The following is a 24,999-nucleotide window of genomic DNA, read 5'->3' on the forward strand; positions in this document are numbered from 1 at the left end:
TAGATAGATATGAAGGGATGCAACCCTTCACCTAAACAACACAACTATCCTATTTATGACAGTTATGTAATTGTCAGCATATCTATATTATATTATAAAGCATTTGACAAAAATTCTTAAAATCACTTTTTATGCGTAAAGTACTGTTTATTAATGCATATTACTTAAAACTCAAGAATGCAAGTAGATTGTGCGTAAGTACAACTTATTAAAGCTCCATAACTGAATTCGTGTAACTAACTGCAGATAAACATAATCAATACAAGATAAATATCTCATTTTAAATATAAAAAATCTAAAATATAATTAGGATAATCATTGAATTTTAACAGAATACTTGATTATTATCTTTATAAAATGTTATATTATTAAACCAAAAATAAATTATTTCATTATTAAACTTTTATTAAATTATAATAAAAAATAAATTAAAAAATTATATAAAAAAATGAGAACTTTTAAATAGTTGATTTGATATTAGCATTGATATATTTTTTTTTTCAAATTTTTATGATATCTTCAAATTTATATTTTATTCAAAAATAAATCATTGTTTTCTTAAAAACACATAAATCGTATTATAACATCGACAGAGACGAATAATAAAATAGAACATTAAAATCGAGATGTGTCTCGCTGTATTGTACGAGTACTATTTTAGTAGTAAATAACTAACCGTTACATATTTAATGGTAAAACATCATAACTAGCTTAACCTTTAACAATACTTTTGTGTACATAATATTTGTGCAAATGAAAAATCAAACCTTCTCTAAAAAGAACTAGTTTTGGTGGGCACCTGGTACTTTGGCTGCTTGTTTCAGCCCAAATCTATCTGCAATTAGAAATAAAAGTGAGAAGAAACAATGGTAGCAGATGACATGTTGTAATGGATGATGGGGTCAACATCCTGCTCCCTGTGTGTAGAACTAGTAGGCCATGGGCCAAGATAGTGGAGGGCTGATACAGATACCATATCCATGAGAACTTATGCTTCTTATAGCTAAAAGCAAAGAGTGTGCAGTCCACAATAAAAGCTGGGAGTAATCAATCTCACAATAAAATCATAAATCATGGAATCCATACGACTGCCACAATCCGTCTGATAGAAAAATGAAATATAAAACAGATGTGGAATCCACACACATGTTTATGTATGTATATATATATATATATATATATATGTACGTATGTACGTATGTACGTATGTATGTATGTATGTATGTATGTATGTATGTATGTATGTATATGTATGTATGATGGAAAAATGATATAAAACCGGTGTGGAATCCACACACATGTTTATATATATACATATATATGTATGCATGTATGTAATGTATATATATATATGTATGTATGTATGTATATGTATATATCACTTCTCATATTCACAGATACAGAAATCACAACACTAAACTAAATACACAATTCTCTACGTGAAATCTGGACAACATAACATGTCAAGAAAAACATCCAAACTCCCAACAGACTTTGAAGCCTCAAAAATGGCCAAAAAGTCAAGTAAGCAGCATCTTTCAACTGTCGATCAGATGTAAGTATATATAACTACAAAGGGTCAAACCAAATTCAACAAAAGTAACAACAAACGCAAAAGGAGATCATGTATGACAGTATGAGTCACCAAACTATTAGATAACTGTCCCATTGACTCAACCATCATCGTCATTTAACCAGGTAATAGTCTCCCCGCAGAAATATTGACCAAGAAGGAAAGCATGCATGCTATCACACAGTCGAAATGAAAGACTACGTACCTAAAAGCAGGATTATAAGTAAATTGGGATTTCGATATGAAGTACAAGTAAAAGGTGACAGCTACTTCTAGAGAATCCTATCACAAGAAAACACTTTCATTTCATCAGCTACATCGAGTAAGACCAGTTAGTACAGTGACGTGTTCCTTAGCCACTTTAGTCGTATGTATTCTTGAACATATCCACATATCAATTGAATGAAACAGTTAAGTTGTTCATATATATATATATATATATATATATATATATAGCCACTGAAAAGAACTAGGTGAACTTCCTTGCAACAAACACAAGTTAAAAGATACATGTATTGAGAGGAGACATGAAGATAGATGTTTCTGATTTACTTGAGAAAATCCCTCGAATCAGAAAGACTACTCAGAGGGAACCGGAATACACACAAGTTCAAATCTCTACAACAATCATGTTACAGGAAAAAGGAAAATACAACATTGTGTAATGCTACAGTCCTGTAGAGCCTATCCACTTAGTAAGTCCAAAAGTAATGGCCATTGCCATCCACCCTCCAACAAGAATCCTGAAACAAGACTTCATCACCGGAGTCCTCCCTAAAATAGCTCCAATCCATCCGAAAACCACAAGGGCTGAAGTCACTGTGGCTACTACCACACCCAGCCTAACCTTGTGGTCCACTATAAAAGCAGCAGCAAGTAAGGGCATGATGGCCCCTAACATAAATGCAAGGGCTGATGCTACTGCTGCCTGAATCGGATTCGGCAATGCTTCATTTTCACTTTCCTTGTTGTTTCGGGCATCTCTCTTCATCTGAGCCACCTCTACATCTCGTTGGGAATACACTGAAACAAATTCACCTATTGCCATACTGCATGCACCAGCAACTAAGCCAGCAAAGCCTGTAAGAATCATGGCTCTGACATCTTGTTTAACAGCTCCAACACCCATCATCAGAGATGCAACAGAAACTAAACCATCAGTGGCTCCCAGAACAGMAGCACGCAGCCACTGTCCTCTTTGTGAGTAATCAAAGTCTTTCTCTATAGACACTTGGACATGTTTCTGTTCTGATTTGTCCTCAGGAACCGCAATGCGTACATCATTTTGTGCAGCCATAATGGTGAAAGAATGCAGGAAAGAGATTATTATATCACAAGGAATGATAAATGGTCCAAGAAAGAACTAGAAACTGCTTAGTTGTGCAAGATAGAGTCCCCCCTACAGGATATATATAGTATGTATGTATGTATGTATCTATGTATGTGTGTATAAATATTATATATATTTGTCGATAATGATCAATCTGTAGATCGTGCAGAAAGTAAAAGATAGTGTGTAAACCAAAAGCCCTGATAATGATATGTAAATAAAGCATTCCACCAAATGGATTTAATAGTGTCAGAAGCCACGGTAACAAGCTTACCAACGTGTGTATATTTTTCCTGATTATTATCGACTATTAAGTTCGAAGCATAAGGTACTCTGATTAGAATACACTTCGACTTCACTAAAATTTAGCACCCATAGTACGTGTAGGTTCTTATAATAGTAACTTAACCATCCTATTCTGGTTAATAAATTCAAAGAACCTCTATCATCTGCTTCACTTACGTTTTCATATTTCTTTATTCTTTATCCCTTGTGTTCTGTTTCTTCATACTAGTGTGCTTCAATAACCTTAGGGAACTTATCAATTATGCAATGTTCCCCAAAGCCATTTTCTTATTTAAATCACTAGGCTCATAATCACCATTTGATGCTAAGTTTTGGCATTCAAAGCAATCAAATTTCCATGAGTGAACTGTTCATAATGCAGTGTGAAAAGTCTAACTCTAATTGTGGTAGTCCACTTGCTTTCAAGAATTTGAGTGCCAAGTACTGAAGCTAAAAGGCATGCAAAACCTTTAAAAGCATCTACGGAAACAGCGAAAGAAGCTTATTTGCTGCATTTCACAACATCATCATAGCCAGGAAAGAAGTAACTGAAACATGTAGAAGGATAACAATTCACGGGAGAGATTTTGGAACGTTTTATCATACAAAAATAGAAACAGTCGGCAATATATACAGAACTTGGAAAGATGGGTCATTAGAAAATCATGGTTGGTGGTATCCACCCGACTGTCACCATGCCCTTGACATTTAAAAAGAATAAACATCAAAATCCTTCCGTAAATAAACAAAAAACTATCATGCAATACTAAGTAGTGGAAAGATTGGTAAAGTATATGAAAGGAGAGTCAAATCCACACAAAAGCAAACCAGATGCGTATTGATGAACCTAAATAAAAACAGTAGACAACTTGTCTGATATGTTGACTGCCTTTGCCATAAGAAATTGCACTAATACTACTTACAAGTTAAATAAAGGGGTATAATACCTTTTAATCTTTTGAAAGACAAAACTGATCCTCAATTGTGACCAAGCACTTGCTCCTGGAAAGCACATATATTTAAACTGGTATTTGACAAATCATGACACATTTAATATACGAAATCAGAAGGCCTGTGCACCACATACACAAGTTGTAGAGGTTATCACCACGAAATCCACCACCATGACCTACTCTTTCAGTAAAGCCAACACCTCTTTCCTATTTCAAGCTTCCAAAATTTGTATTGGTTCTGTGGTATCATACTTCTTACAATAATTATAAAAGCATTACATAATTATATATTTGGGCAAAAAGTTGATTACCGGCAACCCTAACCAAGTCTATGAAACTACCAACATTAGCCTGAGTACCTGACTACTATTTCTGTTACTGTTTTTGTCCCTCTCTCCACTTCCTGTTCTATCTTCCTGGGGTTTTTTGGATGTCTTAAGTATTTTACCTCAAGGGTGAATCAAATATTCATATTGATAACATATCCAAAGCAGTATCTAGATACCGAGAAAAACTAATAAAACTCAGGAAGCATATAGCTTAGGCATGTAAACTGCTGAATCTAGAACTAGAAGTGACTGTGCAACAAGTCTTGGACAGCTTTAGCAGAAACTTGTCAAAATTTACAGTTTTAAAGATACGTCTTGTACTTCCAAAAAAAAATTGTGGCAACCCATACATAACCACATAAACCCATGTATTCACATGCGTGTAGCTATAGACGGTAGAATTGAACTAGAATCCACAATAGAAGTTGGAGTAATCGATCTCACTGGAATTGTAGGGATTGTGGAATCCACACGACTGCCACAATCCATCCGAATATAAAAATGGAAACAATATCAAGATAATATAAAATTTAAATAGAGTGTGCAGTCTATAAGTGGTGGAAAGATGAGTTTAAAAAATGGAAGGAGTGTGGAATCCACACAACCCACAGCATAAGGATTAAGTGGAAAAGGACAAGGTTCTTTCTTTAATATATTGAATTATTTTCCAAACAGTTACTTTCAGCCTTTCAGGCAACACAATAAGCAGTGTCATTACATCAAAGGGTTACCTTAGTACATCATTAATCATATTCACAAATACAGACATCAAATAAAATAAGTAAACAGAGAAATTGAACATCAGAGATTGATGGCAAAACCTTTGAAAGAAACACCACATCAGGAGCGGAGGATTCATTATGTAGAATCTGGAGATGACAAGATGTAGACCAAAACTCGAACAACTATAGAATCAGAAGCAAAACATTGCCCAATACTGAAGTAAGCAGCTTCCTTATTCTGCCTTAAACAAAGTCTGCCAAAACACCGAATCTTGTTCTTCTCTCTTTTTTGGTGGTTGTAAAATTTTATTCTGGGTCGAGTATTAAGTCAATTCCCGTAACTTGAGTTGGAAGCACATTCAATAAAAAGTAACAACAAACGCAACAGCAGACTATAAATGGGTCATTAACCTGCTAGGTATAACTGTCACATTGACTCAACTATCTTCCTCGTTTAACCAAGTAATAGTCACCTAGAGAAATAATAGGACTTGATGGGCATGTATGCTATCCACAGTTGAAACGAAAGACTAGATATCTAAACTAGGACTCCAGGAAAAAATTTAGATTTTGATATGAAGTGCAAGTAAAAGATGACAGCTACTTCTGACGAATCCTATCACAAGAGAACACTTGCATTTCAACAGCTACACCAAGTATGACCAGTTATTGCACTGCTTTTAATTACACAGTGAAGTGTTCGTTAGCCAGTTTAGTTGTGTATCCTTGAACATATCTGCATATCAATAGGATAATACAGTTATCTTGTTCATATATAGCCTTACTATGAGAACCAGGTAAACACCCTTGCTACAAACAGAAGTACAAAAGATATATGTATTAGGAGACATGAAATAAATGTTCCAAATTTGATTGAGAAAGGCCCTCGAATCTTTGAAGACTACTTGGAGGGAACTAACATACACAAAAAAGTTCAAATCTCAACAACAATCACGTTATGGTAAAAAGGGGAAATACAATATGGTGCAATGCTACAGTCTTGTAGAGCCTATCCACTTGGTCAATCCAAATGTAATGGCCATTGCCATCCACCCTCCAACGAGAATCCTTAAACAAGACTTCATCACAGAAGTCCTCCCTAGAATAGCTCCAATCCACCCGAAAACCACAAGCGCCAAAGTCACTGTGGCTACTACAACACCCAGCCTAACCTTATGGTCGACTATAAATGCAGCAGAGAGTAAGGGCATGATGGCCCCCAACATAAATGCAAGGGCTGATGCTGCTGCTGCCTGAATGGGATTCGGCAATGCTTCATCCTCACTTTCCTTGTTGTTTCCGGCATCTCTCTTCATCTGAGCCACCTCTACATCTCGTTGGGAATACACTGAAACAAATTCACCTATTGCCATACTGCATGCACCAGCAACTAAGCCAGCAAAGCCTGTAAGAATCATGGCTCTGACATCTTGTTTAACAGCTCCAACACCCATCATCAGAGATGCAACAGAAACTAAACCATCAGTGGCTCCCAGAACAGMAGCACGCAGCCACTGTCCCCTTTGTGAGTAATCAAAGTCTTCCTCTACAGACACTTGGACATGTATGTGTTCTAATTTGTCCTCAGGAACCGCAATCTGTAAATCATTTTGTGCAGCCATAATGGTGAAAGAAAGCAGAGAATATTATATCACAAAGAATGATAAATGATCCCAGACAAGAACCAGAAACACCTTATTCGTGCAAGACAGACTCCCCCCCCCCCCTACAAGATATATATATGGCATGTATGAAAGTATGTGTGTGTGTGTGTATACATATATAATATTATATATCAAGTTATTTGTCTATAATGATTAATTTGTAGACCGTGCATAAAGTAAAAGATAGTTTTATAACCCTTATTTGTGCAAGATAGAGTCCCTCTATAGGATATATAAAGCATGGTATGTATGCATGTGTGTATGCATATATATATATATATATATATATATTACATATTATGTTATTTGTCCATAATGATCAATCTGTAGATCGTGCAGAAAGTAAAAGATAGTGTGTAACCCACAAGCCCTGATAAGGATATTTAAGAAAAGCAATCCAGCAAATAGATTAGAGGGTTGGATTATGGTGAGAAGGATGAGAAGGGATCTCCATCCTTGGATCAATCCTAATTGAAGATCAATAGTAATGAGATGCTCCAAGATGCATCAGATCATTTCCTGTGAGAAGTGCAATCCACAGGTTGGGGTGAGATTAAAAGTGATCAAGGGTCCAGATCCTTCTCAATCTTCTCACCTTAACTCCTATTCTCACACGATCCTTTGTCATAGATTAAATAGTGTCAGCAACCCTGGTAGCAAGCTTACCAATGTATGTAGATCTTTTTTTCCAGATTATTCTCTACTCTGTAGTTCAAAACATAAGGTACTCGCAATCTTGGATTATAGTACACTTCGACATATCTTTATTTTAGCACCCATGGCACATGCATGTTCTTATAGTGGTAACTTAACCATCCTATCCTGGTAGATAATATGAAAAGAATCTCTTTCATCTGCTTCAATTCTGTTTTTCCATTTATTTATTCTCTATCCCTTGTGTGCTGTTTCTTCATACTAGTGTTCTTCAAGAAACTTAGGGCATTTATAAACTAAGCAATGTTTATTCCCCAAATCCATTGTTCTTATTTTACTTACCAAGGTCATAATAACTATTTGAGGCTAAGTTTTGGCCTTCGAAGTGTATCATAACAGCAAGCAATAGAAGTTCTGAGAAAATTTCCATTAGTGAACTGTTCATAATGCAGTGTGTATCCTCTAATTCTAATTGTGATAGTCCACTGGCTTTCAAGATTTTAAGTGCTAAATAGTAAATCCAAAATGCATCATAACATATAAAAGCATCTATTGCAACAAATAACGCAGCTAATTTTGCTGCATTTCACAACATCATCATACCCAGGAAAGAAATAACTGAAACATGTACCCAACAAAAGGTGGATGGCTGCAAAGGATAACAATTCACAGGAGAGATTTTGGGATGTCTATTGTACAAAAATAAAAATAGGCATTGCTACATAAAAACTTGGAAAGATTGGCCACTAGACTATTCAATGTCTGTGGAATCCAAGCGACTACCACCAACACCATGCCCGACATTTAAATGAGAAAACTTCAAAAGCCCTTTGTACCCAAGGAATGGAAGATAGGTAGAATACATGAAAGGAGAGTTGAATGCACACAAAAGCAAACCATATACATATTGATTAAATTAAGTATGAACGGTGTAGACTCCTTGTCTGATATGTTGACCGCCTTGGCCATAAGAAATTGTACTAATATTTGCCATAAGAAATTGTACAAACACTACTTACAAGTTAAATAAAAGGGTATCATATGTCTTGATCTTTTGAAAGGCATTACTGATCCTCAACTGTGACCAACCACTTGCCTGGAAAGCACGTATATTTAAATTGCTATTTCTTGGATGTCTCAAAGCATATCATGCCACATTTAGTATATGAAATTAAAAGGCCTTTGCACCACAACCACAAGTTGCAGAGATTATCACCAGGAATTCCACCACCATGGCCTACTTTGTCAATAAACAATAGAAAGTGCCAAGTCCGCTTTCCTTTTTCAAGCTTCCAAACTTTGTATCGGTCCTGTGATATCATACTTCGAACAGAATTACAGAAGCATTATACAATTATGACAATTACTTCATTCTAGTAAAAGATGTATAATCAATTTGGTAGGAAATTTATTAACTTGATTAGGGGTTGTGGCACATTTATGTCAAAGTTACCACCCAAAACTCTAAGAAACTACCAGCATTAGCCTGAGTGCCTAACTATTTTTTACTACTGTTACTGGTTTTGCCCCTATCTCCACCTTCTGTTATATCTTCCTTGTTTGTTTTTTCTGATATGATATGTATTTTTACTTCAAGGTAAATCATATATTCATATTGATAACACACCTAAAGTAGCATTTGATGCCCAGAGAAAAACAATAAAGCTCACAAAGCATATAGCTTAGACATGTAACGTGCTGGATCAAGAACTTGACGTGACTGCAAAAAGTCTTGGGACAAATTTAGTAATTTGCCAAAGTTTACAGTCTAAAAGACATGGTTTGCATGTCTGGTACTTCCAAAGATTGTGGCAACCTATACGTATACGCATAACCATGTATTCACATCAGTCTATAAAGTAGAATTGAACTAGAAACAACAATGAAAGTTGGAGTAATAAATCTTACAGGAAATTCAAAGATTGTGGAGTCCACACGACTGCCACAATCCGTTGAATAGAAAAATGAAACAATACTTTTGAATAACATAAAACTGAAACTGAGTGTGCAGTATATAAGTAGTGGAAACTTTAAAAAATTGAGGGAGTGTGGAATCCACACAACCCACAGCATAAAGATGAATTGGAAAAGGAGAATGGTCCTTCTTTAATATATTGAACTATTTTCCATAACACTTACTTTCAGGCCACACCATAAGAAGTTCCATTACATCAAAGGGTATCTTATTACTTCATTAGCCATATTCACAAATATAGAAATAAAAAAAAAAAGTATACAGGGAAATTGAAATCGAGATTATGGCAAAACTAGGGAAAACCCACATCAAAAAGGAAGAATTCATGAAATCTGGAGATGACAAGATGTAGAGCAATAAATTCAAACACTAATAGAACCAAAAGCAAAGCCCACAAGCGAAGGAAGCAGCTGCCTTAAACCATGTATGCCCATTGCCAAAAAAACTGTACCTCATTCTTCTCTATTTTGGGTTGCTGTAAAATTTTTGGCTCAGGTCTAAGGCCGTTCCCATAGCTTGAGTTCAAGGCATATTCAACAAACTCGAGAGTAAACCATCTATGGGTCACTAGATATCAAAGTATAACCATCAGCATACTATCTTCCTAACATAACCAAGTAATGGTCTACTACAGAAATAATATAACTTTATAGTAGGAGTTTATAGTAGGCATGTATGCCAACACACAGTCCAAATGAAAGACTAGATATCTAAACAAGGACTCTAGGCAAATTGAGATATTGATATGAAGTGCAAGTAAAAAGTGACAGCTACTTCTAATGAATCCTATCATAAGAAAACACTTGCATTTCATCCGCTACATCAAGTATGACAAGTAAATACATGGCGTTTAATTAATAGTACACAGTGAAGTGTTCATTATCCGGCTAAATAGTGTGTATTGTTGAACATATCTACAATTCTACATATCAGTAGGATGATACAGTTATCTTCTTCATATGTACCGGTAAAATTCCCTTTCTATGAACAGAAGTGAAAAGATATATATACTGGAAGGAGGCATGAGATAAATGTTTCCAATTTACTTGAAACAAGCCCTTGGATCAGTGAAGACCACTCAAGAGGAAACTGGAATACACACAAAGTACAAATCTCAACAACAATCATGTTATAGTATAAATGGAATATACAATATGGTGTAATGCTACAGTCCCCTAGAGCCTATCCACTTAGTCAGTCCAATTGTAAAGGCCATTGCCATCCACCCTCCACCAGAATCCGGAAACAAGACTTCATCACAGGAGTGCTCCCTATAATAGCTCCAATCCACCCAAAAACCACGAGCGCCAAGGTCATTGTGGCTACGACCACACCCAGCCTAATCTTGTGGTGAACTATAAAAGTAGCAACAAGTAAGGGCATGATGGCCCCCAACATAAATGCAAGGGCTGATGCTGAAGCTGCCTGAAAGGAATTTGGTAATGCTTCCTCCCTAGAATAGCTCCAATCCACCAGAAAACCACGAGCGCCAAGGTCACTATGTACCCAGCCTTATCTTGTGGTCAACTATAAAAGTAGCAACAAGTAAGGGCATGATGGCCCCCAACATAAATGCAAGGGCTGATGCTGCAGCTTCCAGAAAGGGATTTGGTAATGCTTCCTTCCCACTTCCCTTGCTTCCCACAATTCTCGCAACTTTCTTCATTTGAGCCACCTCTACATCTCGTTGGGAGTACACTGAAACAAATTCACCTATTGCCATTACTGCATGCACCAGCAACTAAGCCAGCAAAGCCTGTAAGAATCATGGCTCTGACATCATGTCTGACTGCTCCAACACCCATCATCAAAGATGCAACAGAAACTAAACCATCAGTGGCTCCCCGAACAGCAGCACACAGCCACTGTCCCCTTTGTGAGAAATCAAAATCGTTCTCTATAGACATTGGGACATGTTCCTGTCTTGATTTGTCCTCAGGAACCGCAATGTGTAAACCATTTTGTGCAGCCATGAAGGTGAAAGAAAGCAGGAAGAGAATATTATATCACAAGGAAAATGATCCAAGACAAGATCCAGAAACAGCTTAGTTGTGCAAGATAGAGTCCCTCCTATAGGATATATATATATAGTATGTATGTGGGTATACATATTATACACTGTATATTTGTCTAGAATGATCTATGTTTAGATGGTGAAAAGCGGAAGATAGTGTGCAACCTGCAAGCCCTGAAATGATATATGTATAACGCATTCCAAGAAATATATTCGACATGTACATTTGTAGTGTTGTAGAACAGATATAGGGGGCATATCTTTAGAGGGTTTCATGTGCTTTTCCGCGGAGAACTTCTTTCATCTGCTTCACTTCCAATTTTCAAAGTCTTTATTCTCTATCAATTTGTTCCATTTCGTGATACTAGTGCCCTTCAAGGAATTTAGAGAACTTGTCATGTTTATTCCCCCAAGCCATTGTTCTTGTTCAAAATATTGGAGGGATAATCATCATTTGAAGCTACAAGCTCGGACCTTCCCATGAGCAACTAAGGAAATTTGTCAATATAGCAATGTATATTCCCTAAATCCACTGTTCTCATTCAAATCATTAGAAAAATAATCATCATTTGAAGCTACAGATTTGGACCTTCAAAACACATCATAAAAGTAAGTATTCAAATTTCCAAGGACAACATAATGAGCAGTGTTCATAATACAGTGTATACTGTCTAATTCTAGGCATATAGTTCACTAGCTTCTAAGATTTTTAACCGCGCTAAATGCTAAAGCTAAAAGGAATCATAACGCATAAAAGCATTATGGCATCAACTAAAACAGCAAACTTAGCTGCATTTCACATCATCATAGCTACGAAAGAAATAAATGAAACTTGTAGAGACCCTAATAAGGTGGATAGCTGTAATGTATAACATTAACAAGAGAGATTTTGGAATGTTTATTCTACAAATCTTTGCACAATAATATATTATGCCATCTTACAAGACTCCTACTACAAATACACTGATTCTGCTATTCTATTTGGGTACACTACCATGAGCGGCTCCTTTCATCTACTTTGCTTTTATTTTTTCATGTTTTCTTCTTTATCCCTTTTGTTGTGTTTCTTGTTTCAAGCACACAAGTTCTTATAAACCACAGAATCTTGGAGTCATCAATGCCTGTATGCTAATGCACTTGATGCCAGGTTTTCTTCCTAATATCTCAACACCAGTAACAAGTACTACTAGAGGCAAAATCATCATCATGACCTACAGGCTTGGGCCTTTAAAGTATATCACATTTGCATACTCTCTCATTGTCTGTGTGTGCACGTGTTTACTGATGATTAGAACTAAAAATGGAGATTCACCTAATCAGAAAAGAAACCAAATAACTGAAAGAATGTCTAATTCTAATTTGCACTTGTTCATTCTGCATAAAATATTGCCTACTTGTAAGTGCAATTATTCACCGGCAATTGTGGATTTTAAATAATACAAATAATAAGGCTAAAAGACATCATTATTATATAAAAGCATTTAAGCTCAAACCTAAAGCAGCTAGCCTACTGCATTTAACACACAAAATGGGACGTGAAGAACCCCTACAAAGTTGGATAACATTCTCATGAGAGATTACGGAAATTTATGTTTGTTATAAAAAAACCAAAAGAGTGCTGTAACATCCCGTTCCCAGGGGTATCATCCTTTGCCCTTAGTGCAAGTCAATGAAAGAAACTTCATATCTTAAACTTTTATTTCATTATAATAGAGTTACTACAGCAGCGGAAATTTACAACTTATAATATTCTAACATATTAGAATAGCAACACTTGAGCTGGTTCCTACTCCTTGATTCCTGAGATGCATACATGAATAAATAAGCTTTAAGCTTAGTGAGTAGTTATGGTTTCATGATAAAACATTATTTCCAAATAGTTAACATAATTCTTATAAACTTTCATGTATAAAAACATTTATTTGAGATCTCACGGTTACATATTAAGTAAACCAACTTCTCGCGGGTTCTTTAACCCCGGGTCCACATAAGGGCTGCCCAATAAGGTCCGTTTGCAATATGTAGCTTCTTTCCATATCACATTGGATATTTAAATGGTTATACTTAACATGTATAAAAACGTTCATATACCACATGTGCATCATGACAGAAAAGGTGTACTTTGCCACATAATCATAACATAACTTTTACAAGAAGATATGGCAATACTCTTTCATGCATAAAACATTTATATATTTATAGCATGTATCCCAGTAAATCTCATAACGTACTCACCTTGATTATGCCTAGCTTTTCCCTTAATTCCTATTTTCAAGCTTGATTAGGTATAAAGAGAGAGATTTCTTATTTTTGGTATGGAACTAATGATAACACTCCAATCACTATTTATAGGTAAATTCAATGTATTAGCTACTTGTTCTTCTTGCTCCCAAAATTGTACTCTTATGATAGTTAAACACCTCATTTTTTAGGATAAGAGATTCCTTTCACCTCATGCTTCTAGCTTTTATTTGTCATGCTTCTAGCTCTTGCTTGTCATCATGATTTTTGCCAACACATGCTTCTAGCCTTGACAAATCATAACTAGCTTGCTTTGTCATAAACAGTAGACTTGCTTTGTCATAAAAATTTTGTGGCTCATGTTGTTTGTTTTTAAGTAGCTTTGTAAGCTACTTGCCTTATAAATATGATAGTTAATAAATGCTACAGCTGTTGGACTCTTTTAAGAGTATTTAATTTACTTACAAAATCTTGTATTTAAGGCTTAAACTTTGAGATTTAGCAAATAAAGAAACTAGGGTGTTACAAGTGCATGCTCTATAAAGAACATTGAACAATTAAAACATTAGAAAATTTTATGATTGTGGAAACCACACGACCGCCACCAATCCCTCAATATTAAAATGGGAATCAAAAGCCCTTAATAAGAAATTGAAAGGGAGCTTGCAATCCACAAGTAGTGGGAAAATAAGTAAAATAATATGAAAAGAGATGGCTGAAAAATAAGTAAAATATAGGAAAGAAGAGTATTCATCCAAAGGCAAAGAATATCATATCAATGACCCTTGAGAAGAAGAAAAAAAGGCTCCTTATCTGATATCTAATATCTTGACCAACTTTTCCATAAGAAACAGTACCAATACTACGTATAAATTATAAAATATAATATTTTTCAGTCTTCTAAAAGGTATTTCCAATCCTCAACTATCACCAAGTACTTGCTCTGGAGCATATATATTTGTACTCTTATTTGTAGGATATCTCCCCACGGCTCCCTTCCTCAATTCTCTCCCCCAGGTTAGAACTCATGTCTACATAAATTCGCAAAATGATAATAAAATCCCCTATCGTCATGCTACATGCACACAAATAGACTAGCAAAGCCCACAAATTCATGGCTTTGACATCTTGATTAACAGCCCCAACACCCACTGTTCTTGTACTAAGCCATTGTCTGCTCAAAACCTTCCACTATAGACGCCTGGTCCTTGTTTTGGTTAGATCTCTTTTTCACGAATCAAAGCTTTTGTTCATCATGAATATACACACCTAGTCGTAACTGCACTGATCCAGTCAAATATTATAGATGTTCAAGTGAAAGCGACAAAGCTAAAACAAGTCAAATCATACAATCTTGATAAAACATTTATAACCATAGTGCTTCTTAAACAACTAATTTATATAACAGAATACCAAATTAGACAAGGAGATAGCAAACCACTGAGAAGATAGAGGGCTGTTGTAGGATAGCACTTGCATCAATGAATGATGGATGTGGGGAATCTATGTCTAATTTAAAATTTGAAAGGAGTGTGCACTCCAGACTAAAGTTGGAAGCTTCAATAATAGTATATCAAAAGGTTGTGGAACCCACACACCCCTTAACCTCCCCTCCATAATAACCCTTTAACCAGCAACAGTCACTTTTTTGCTTGCCTTCCCAGTTCGTTTTTTCCCATCATTATTGGATGGACTCAAACTTCATAAGAAAAACTCCTTTTTCCAGTAATATACTATGTGACTACTACAAATATATTTGTTCACGTATGCTGTTCTTATATTTCGATGGCATCAGACAGTCATCTTCATGCGCAGTCAGCTTGGTGTAGTATTATCATCCAAATTCCCATTTTAATAAATCCTTCTCCAAGGGGGAGTGACACATCAAAGAAGCCCACCTTTTTTAATAACGACAATTTTCAAAACCGAGAAGCTCTAGTCGTTTCTTAAGGATGCTATATAAAACTCTTGAACAAGCAACAAAAAAGCCCCAAGATTATAGGCAGTATTTCACACATACTTTACTTCCCAACAGAGACCCACAACTGCTCCAAATAAAGTTTTCCCAGAAGAGAGGTTCTCACATGGACATTGCATTTCTTAACAACCCATCAAAACGCCAACATCGAGATAGGAAAAAAAGGAGCATCAAATCATATGTTACCCCAGGAGTTTTCTTGAACTTTCTGTAAGTTCAGGGGTGGATGTAATTCAAGATCTTGCAGGTTCATTATTGGTAATGAATCGAACTCATATTCAAGTAGCCGGTAAATTAAAATTGGAACTGGCACAATTCACAGAATTAGAAGCTTTTGCACAATTTGCTTCGGATCTCGATAAAGCTACTAAGAATCAATTGGCAAGAGGTCAACGCTTACATGAATTGCTTAAACAATCCCAATCCGCCTAATTAATACAGCATTCATCATTATGTCCCATCTGCTTGAAAGATCAAACCTCACAAAATGAACTTCATGTCACAAAATAAGTCTCATAGCTAGAAGCAGGTCTATATAATACATTGCCTCTCCCAAAAATCCACAAACCTCAGATCAAGCTTAAGTAACTACATAAGCTATTTTTTGGTTACCCTCTATATATGTCCAATCCTTCCCCTGACTTTACATCATGAAAAACAATACTCCGTAGTCCCATGAAAACAGCAAAATACTTTTTTCATATTGGAATGTCCCATGCAACATTTCTTTCTTTAAAAAATGCAACATACTCTATAAAGAGAGTACTGTACAATTGCCAAATCAGTCAATTAACTCAATTCAATAAATGTTTTGAGAAACCAAAATTGACAACGATAAATGCAGAAAAAAATAACAATCACGTGGATGAAGAGTTTCGTAAAGTACCGTGAAGATTACCGTAGGGTCCACTAAAACTCCAACCTAATTCATTATGATAATTGATTGAATAAAAACATGTACTAAATATGAGATAGAGAATTCTCTTCTGTCTAACCTTCCCTGTATTTGTCCTGGCAACCCTTAAATCTTAAAAAAAATGCCCAGGTAAATTCTTAATTTTATTACATTTTAAATATTTAAAGCCTTGATTAACTAAGTTTCCCAACAGGGAAAACATAAATCAGTCACACATATATCTCCTAAGTTCCCTCATCCAGGTAATCCTAATTTATTTCTGAATGTTCATTAAACAGAATATCAATTTCTTAGTTAAAAGCTAATTGTACATAAACTCATTATGGGTCGATGTATCCAGGTTATCCTAAATTATCCAGGCTCAACTCAGAATAAAAACATAACACACTAGGAACAAATAAACAAGAACATAATATATGCTTGACAATGTCCTTAGAGAGATCCAGACTTGAGTAGCACTTCATTACATTTGATCATGACTTCACAAGGCACCCAATGATAGCCTGAATGAAGATAGAGCACAGCCATGATGAATGAAAATATGTGTGGGATGATCGACATTTGAGAGATGGAATAAAGAGTGCAGCCCTTCTTGTAATTATTTGTAATGGACAAATGGTTGGGGATGGAGAAGGCATATGTCCCCCAACTGGAGGATATGGATGTAATTTGCATGAATCCTCTCAAGCATAATTGTCCACAGCATAAGTGAGTTCCCTACTCGGGCTTAAGGTTACTAACCCTTCGTACTACCAACCACTTTCACATGAAAAGAAACAACCAACCACTTACCTGCAGCACACTCAAAGTGGCTTGATGGGAGAAGTCACATTTGCCGAGAACTACCAACACTTTCTCATGAAAAGTAGCAATGTACTTCAATATATTTGGTCCTCTGATGCAAATTCCGATTCTTGGAAGTTGGAAATGTTAGTCATAGCATCATTACCACAATGCATCTCTGTCAAACCCAGTGAATTTTCCTAGATTCCAGCTACTCAACAAGAAGATGAATCCAGGTCAACTTGTGCAATGTACACACCATGGCTTGATAGCCAAAGAGAGAAGTGTCTTGTTCCTTAACAGAGACACAATACCCTGTTGCAGATCCTATGTTGAACTGCAACCCCAGCCCGGAGACCAGGAGGCATCCTTTAGCTACCACAAGATTTGTAAAACAACATCCCTATGACTAGTATCCACTAAGGACAAGAATAGACTTGCCTATTAAGACATATCGTCAAATATACACCTATATCTCCAAACTTGGCATCCTCTGCATGGAACTTCTATATGATATCATACCAAAGCTGTAACATGACCCTCTGCAATCCCAACCTTTGCGAAAAATGCAACATCATATTTCGTTAGGTGAACCAAAAATGCTCTTAATGGATCTAGTTAGCTCAATCCCCCGATAAATACCGAAAGAGTACCCTAAGCCCCTTCAGAAGACCGAAGTCATTGGTGCTCTGCATAAGGGGTAAGAGCACCATAAAGCCAATTGGTACCTATCATAGACTTGACTCATTTTATGGGATTGAATCCCAAATATTTCATCCAAAATCTCTTCAGCTAATAATTCCTGGTGTTGCAATCCCCTTTCATTCAACGCAGTAACCATGTCATCAAGATACAACACCAAAACAAGGTGTCCGAATAAAATAAAATAAAAAGAAGTATCATAGCATATATAACCAAAGGTCTCAGGTTTATAAGAAAACTTGTGGAAACCCAATTAAGAGAGTATGCTTGTAGCTAAAGAACAATATCCTCAAAATATGGACCCTCAAAGCCTCCTTAACCACAAAACCACACAGGATCTAACAATACTTCATAGCATGAGTGTCTAAACACTTGGCACCATGGGTACGCAGGAGCTGGGAGAATGATAGGCCAAGACAAATAAAATTCATGAGTAAATTATAGATAGCCAAAATACATACAAGGGACACAACAAGAACCATAGACCTAATTTTTCTTATGTTAAATTATTGGAGGGTATATTAAATAAAGATTGTATTTGGAGGACATCCAAGTAACTTGAGCACATACATCACGCACAAGGAGGCAAACATCAAGAGCATCTCCATCTTTTATTGAAACCAAAAAGAACTACATTTATAGAGAAGTTTTATATCAAGTACATAGAAAGTTGAAAACTTACAAAAGAAATATAAACCATAAGAACAGATAGGTGTACCTTCAAATTGTAGATACAAGATACAAGAATTCAATACCACCCATCAGTAACTAACTACAAAAAAGAATACCTGAAAATTCAGAGTTCTACTTGCGATGGACCAAGACAAGCAGGATCTTTATAAGAAGGCTGAAACCTAGTATCCAATAAACTTGTGGATTCCAAGGGATAGTTTGAAGGTAATGGTGGAGAAAACTCTTTTATTTTACAACTAAACTTTGGCTTAGATCTTACAGATCTCTTGTACTTCAACAAAAAGCGGTTGGTAGTCTCGTTGCACTTTTCACAAATTTCATGACATTCGTTGCCATTTCCATAACTCACTGAAACACTCATGGCTTCGGTATTCAAATGAGCAGAATCCATACAAGAGCCACAGTCAGGATTTTTAACAAAAACTGAAGGTCTTGGTGTGCCTTTTCCAATTCTGTGGTATTTTAAGAGATAGCGATGGGGCTCCTTACTAAATCTTTCCCCGTCAGTTTCTTGGCACTCTTTGCCATTTAAACTGTTCTCTGCATATGAACCAAAATTAAAAGCCTTCAATCCAGCAGAAGATATAGAAACGTGGTTATCAATTCTTTCACTTAGCTTACAGATAAAACGTTCACATTCTCTAACATGAGAACAAGCTCTACTACTGGCACGCCTTCTAGAATAGCACACCAGCGGTGCATCGAAAGCGGAATTCCTCATGCCACCCTTTCTAGAATAGCACACTAATGGTGCATCCAGAGCTGAATTCCTCATACCACACTGTCGACGCCTTCTTGAATAGCAAATTAATGGCACATCCAAACTGCTCGAATTCATCAAGCTAGTTTTCTTCCTGCCACGCCTTCTTGAATAGCATGTGATCGATGCATTTTCCCCACTATATGAACTCATCAAGCAAGCATATCTAGATGTCCTAGGGGAGCTATTAATCGCTCTGTGCAACATAAAAGCCAACTCCGCATCATCTACAACCTTCTTCTGAGGACTCCCTGCAGCCTTCCTACTAGCAACAACACTCAACACACCTTTAGCCAATTCAACAGCATTTTTTGCAACCACAGCTTTCCTGAGAGCAGTCTGGCTCGCCCTCGCTGCAGCAGCAACCTTTTTTTCCACCACTTCACTTGATAAATGAGGCACATTAGTTTCCCGAACGGAAACCCTAGATTCAGGTAAAGTAGCAGCCCGCTCACAAGACTCCCTGTTCTTTCTTTTGCTCTTTCTCTTCCTGGCCTTAATCGAATTAGCAACCGCATCAGGAACCCAACAATCAACACAAACGGAAAACCCTAACCCCGGACCATGCTTCGCAACACAGTCCTTGTGAATACTGTGCTGGCAATCACGACACTTGAAGCAATCATTTTCACCAATCGCAGACGTAAAACAGTATGTACAGAGCTCGGAGGATTTAACTCGCTTAGTGCATTTTTTACACAACAGAACTACGCGCCACATGCTCTCCAAAGGTTGAAGCCTCTCCCTAGGGTTCGTGTAATTAATCCGGACCCCGCAACTATGGCAATCGGATAAGTTGGGCAACTCTCTAGTCTTTTTCGCGAACCGATCGGAGGATGAGTCGGAGGATACAGTCGATTCCGGCGATGCAGTGACGAAGCTTTCTTTAGGGTTTGGATCCGTCAGCAGTCGCTTCCGAGGAGGACCTTCATTTCGATCTCCTTTCGTTTCATTTTCCATCACAGCAGATTTCTAGGGATTTTTGTATGAAAATTGATGTCTCCTTTCTGGATAGACTGGATTTGATCCTGTTTTCGATTTTAGGGCTTTAGGTTACACCAGTAAAAACCGTTACAATGATTCCCACTTCCATTCGTGTTGGGATCTTTCTTTCATTCTTTTGCAAATCTACCCCCTTATCTTTTCTAGTTTTACTTTTTCGACCACAACCTTTTAATTTCTACATAATTCGTCATTCAAAAGTTCATGTCCATGCTTTTCTACGAAACTTAAAAACATTTTTTTGGGGGATTTTAGTTGGTTTCCAATGAAGTTTTCATGGGAGTTTTGCTACAACAGTATACTCATCGATGGTGATCATATATATGATAATGACGATAATGATACAGCATTCAACTCATTGGTCAAGTTTGACGTTATCAAAAGTTTAGGGACTAAATTAAGCATTTTGAATAGTAAAGGTACTATTATTGTAAGTTACTCTCTCTCATCTCCTCTTCCAAATTGACTGTTGTCGCTCAGTCAATTTGTCTATAAAAATGAAATATCGCAGATCGAATCCTTCCTTTTGGCTTCCCAAGAACCACATTCACCGAGCAGCCATCCACTTCCCGTCAGCCTCAGCTCCGCCGCCTCCATCGAAGGTGCAAATCTCTAAGATCTTACCTTCGCAACCCGTTGAATTGATCTCATTCGTGTTATTAGCTATATCAATCTCCTTTTTAGTTAATCTTTCTATTCAAATTTATCATTTCTATTTGAAAATTTTTAACGAGTTCTGTTGATCTGATTACCGTAAGCAATGAGATTTGTTTTTTAGAGTAGCAAATGGCTGGAAGTATTGACATGATGTTACGAGACCTAAACCTGGAAAAAGTTGAATCATTACCGGAGGATTTTGATCCGACCACCGTTATCAAAGATCCTTTGCCTCCTATTGCTCGTGATTCTTCAGGTTTAAACGGCGGTCATCCAGTTAATGGCCAGGAAAAACCGAGGGAAATTGTTCTTGGAAGGAATGTGCATACTACTTGCCTTGAGGTAACAGAGCCTGATGCTGATGATGAGGTTACTGGAGAAAGGGAAGCTTATATGGCTAGTGTATTGGCTAGATATAGAAAATCCTTGCTTGAAAGGACCAAACATCATTTGGGTAAACACATCTTTTGCCTCTTTTTGTTCAATCTTCTGTTTATAATCTTGTTCATTATTCAATAAACCTAAACATCTATCGATATGTGGAAGTAGATGTTGGAAAAAAGTGAAAAAGCTTATTGAAACGATACTCAAGTAGCTTTTCGAAAAACTCAGTTTTTGTTTTCAATAAACTCAAATTTTGGCTAGCTAATGGCTTCCAAACATGGTGAAATGTTATGGTTGCTGCAAATGGTGGTTATGAATGCTCACTATTTTAAAACTACGAAACTTATCATTGGATGGAATGTTTGATGTCAAGCATTTACTTTCTGAAAATTGTATTCTCTAATACAGGCTATCCATATAATCTGGATTTCGATTATGGTGCGTTGTCTCAGTTGCAACATTTCTCCATTAACAACCTTGGGGACCCATTCATCGAGAGCAATTATGGTGTCCATTCCAGGCAGTTTGAGGTTGGTGTATTGGATTGGTTCGCTCGTTTATGGGAATTGGAAAAGAACGAATACTGGGGTTACATTACAAACTGTGGAACAGAAGGCAATCTTCATGGCATACTAGTCGGGTTCGTAGCTTTTTTTACTCATTTATCAGATATCTAGTATTCTACTACTCAGATACCCTAAAGAATTGATGTAAATCTACAGGAGAGAAGTCTTTCCTGAAGGGATTTTGTATGCTTCACATGAATCACATTATTCCATTTTCAAAGCAGCAAGGATGTACCGAATGGATTGTGAAAAGGTCAACACGCTCATCTCTGGGGAGATAGATTGTAAAGATTTTAAAGCTAAACTCTCTCTTCATAAGGATAAACCAGCAATCATCAACGTGAATATAGGTTCTCTCTCTTTTATCTTATTTATGTTTATGCAAATATTTATACATAACCTTAAACTTATTTGCAGGAACCACTGTGAAAGGAGCCGTTGATGATCTTGATCTGGTTATAAAGACCCTTGAAGAAACAGGATTCACACATGACCGATTCTATATCCATTGTGATGGGGCTTTGTTTGGTCTAATGATGCCTTTTGTTAAACTCGTAAGTCATTCATGTTCATAACGCGAAATACCCTCCCAATAATTCGCCACATTTTGTATGGAAAAATGCTTTCTGAACTACTTTCATGCCATATTGGCCTATGAATTTTGGCAAATAAGTTGGAAAACATTCTATGAATCTTATTATAACTTCACATGTGGATCATAGTTTATAAGGCAATATAGTGTGATTGGGATCTTTCATAGTTCATAAGACAATATTCTTGATATTGGGATCTTTCATAGTTCATGATGTGAGATTGTAACACAAGTTTGCTTTTTTATCAGGCACCGAAAGTTTCTTTCAAGAAACCCATTGGAAGTGTGAGCGTTTCAGGTCATAAATTCGTAGGTTGTCCAATGCCATGTGGTGTTCAAATAACACGATTGGAGCATATCAACGCTCTTTCAAGAAACGTAGAATATCTTGCTTCTAGAGATGCAACGATCATGGGAAGTCGTAATGGCCATGCTCCCTTATTCCTCTGGTACACCTTGAACCGAAAAGGGTACCGAGGGTTTCGAAAAGAGGTCCAGAAATGCCTCAGAAACGCGCACTACTTAAAGGGTCGTCTCACAAGTGCTGGGATCGGAGCTATGCTTAACGAACTCAGCAGCACAGTCGTTTTTGAGCGGCCTCAGGATGAGGAGTTCACGCGCAAATGGCAGCTTGCTTGCCAGGGGAACATTGCACATGTCGTGGTAATGCCGAATATAACCATCGAAAAACTCGACGATTTCGTGAACGAACTCATCGAGAAACGTGCGATTTGGTACGAAAGCGGGAAGCTTCAGTCGCCCCCTTGTGTTGCATCCGACTTAGGTAACTCGAACTGTCTATGTGCGATACACAAAGGGACAGCTCTAGAGTCGTGAAGAATGATCATGTGGTTCTTTTAGTTATGATATGTCGAAATCGTGTTAGTTGTCGTTCTGTGTCTTTGCAGTTATTTATGTTACACGATGGGAACCGAATTCGGAGTGTTGGCATTGTTATTGATATTTAATCGTAACGTTATAGTTACTATTGGTAATGGAATCGCACCCCGGACTCTTGTCCTTTTCTGGAAAAACTAGTACGGCATCCGTACGATGTTGCGGTCTGCATCTCGATTTAAAACCGAGAACATAAAATGTCAATCATGTTTTAGTTTTCTCTTTTTTATCCATCCAAATTCTAGTTGTATACCATACAATGTAGTTGTATGTAAATTTTTTGAATAGATGTAAACAAGAAAATGGCCCACCAGACTCCACCCTAAGCGAGGACATACGGGGATAGTTTGGTTTAATTTACCGACTCCTGGACCATATGTCTCAGTCGCAACCTCAAACGAATACCAACTTTTGTTAATCCAAAAACATGAAATCCAAAATTACTGATGTTTATGGTGACTTGTACCTATAGAGACATAATTTGTACATTTCTTTAGATTTGTCAAGTTATGGTCGATATGAAAGACTTTTATAATATATACCGTTTAAAACGTTTTATAATATAATATAGATGCATACGCATCTATGATATTTTATAATATTATTAAATTCAAAAATATTCAATAATGGATTTATTTGAAATTATTGACGAGAGAACTATAATGGTATAGTTTGTAACAAAAAAAGAAATACATTTTTAATGTATTTTAGTTAATCTACGATTATGTATTTTAATATGATAAATGTGTAAAATAAAAAACGAAAACATAAGGAATACAAAACAAATTAACTCGTATGTATTCATGATATTTAATAGTGTGATTAAATCCAAAAACATTCAATACTGGGCTAATTTTGAAGGTATTGACAAGACGATTATAATGGTATAATTTGTAAAAAAAAATGTATGTTGTTAATTCATTTTAGTTCATATATGATTAATTATGTGAACATAATAAATGTGTAAAATGAAAAATGAAAAAGTAAGAAATGTAAAATAAATTAAATAACTAATTATAAGGGATAAAGTGTAATTTAAAAACTAAAAAATGATTTGATTCTTAATAAAAGGTAGACCTAGGAGGTTGTGTGTAGCTTTAAAAGTTTGTACATTTAGCATAATAAATTGTATCTCTTAAAAATTTCAAAATAACTGAAACCCCCCTTTATAATATAGTAGTAGTCAGGTACCCACGTGATGTTGCAGTGTGATCTCGTTTTAAAGTCGAGAACTTATGACGTATCATTTTTGTCTCTCTTTTTTTTCCATGACGATGCTAGTTGTATATCTGTACAATATAGTTGAGTATAAATTTTGAATAGATGTAA

General features: G+C 36.3%; 3 protein-coding genes and 1 pseudogene across 3 annotated transcripts; 1 reads left to right on the top strand and 3 right to left on the bottom strand.

The window, feature by feature from the left end:
• Nucleotides 1-2,068: 2,068 nt before the first annotated feature.
• LOC112516719 (vacuolar iron transporter homolog 4-like) lies at nt 2,069-2,966 on the bottom strand. Its single transcript, XM_025123923.1, has one exon. The coding sequence runs from the start codon at nt 2,868-2,870 to the stop codon at nt 2,241-2,243; it is 630 nt and encodes a 209-aa protein (XP_024979691.1). The 5' UTR covers nt 2,871-2,966; the 3' UTR covers nt 2,069-2,240.
• Nucleotides 2,967-6,028: 3,062 nt separating this feature from the next.
• Nucleotides 6,029-6,905, bottom strand: LOC112516706 (vacuolar iron transporter homolog 4-like). The gene has a single exon (XM_025123907.1). The coding sequence runs from the start codon at nt 6,812-6,814 to the stop codon at nt 6,185-6,187; it is 630 nt and encodes a 209-aa protein (XP_024979675.1). The 5' UTR covers nt 6,815-6,905; the 3' UTR covers nt 6,029-6,184.
• Nucleotides 6,906-10,650: 3,745 nt separating this feature from the next.
• On the bottom strand, nt 10,651-11,458 carry LOC112517330 (annotated as a pseudogene).
• Nucleotides 11,459-21,102: 9,644 nt separating this feature from the next.
• Nucleotides 21,103-23,801, top strand: LOC112516725 (serine decarboxylase). The gene is made up of 6 exons (XM_025123929.1): nt 21,103-21,176; nt 21,353-21,685; nt 22,024-22,255; nt 22,338-22,531; nt 22,599-22,735; nt 23,023-23,801. The coding sequence occupies exons 2-6, from the start codon at nt 21,361-21,363 to the stop codon at nt 23,608-23,610; spliced, it is 1,476 nt and encodes a 491-aa protein (XP_024979697.1). The 5' UTR covers nt 21,103-21,176; nt 21,353-21,360; the 3' UTR covers nt 23,611-23,801.
• The last annotated feature ends 1,198 nt before the right edge of the window (nt 23,802-24,999 follow it).

Source organism: Cynara cardunculus (genome assembly GCF_001531365.2).
Source record: "Cynara cardunculus var. scolymus isolate 2C chromosome LG 8, CcrdV1, whole genome shotgun sequence".
NCBI classification, from domain to species: domain Eukaryota; kingdom Viridiplantae; phylum Streptophyta; class Magnoliopsida; order Asterales; family Asteraceae; genus Cynara; species Cynara cardunculus.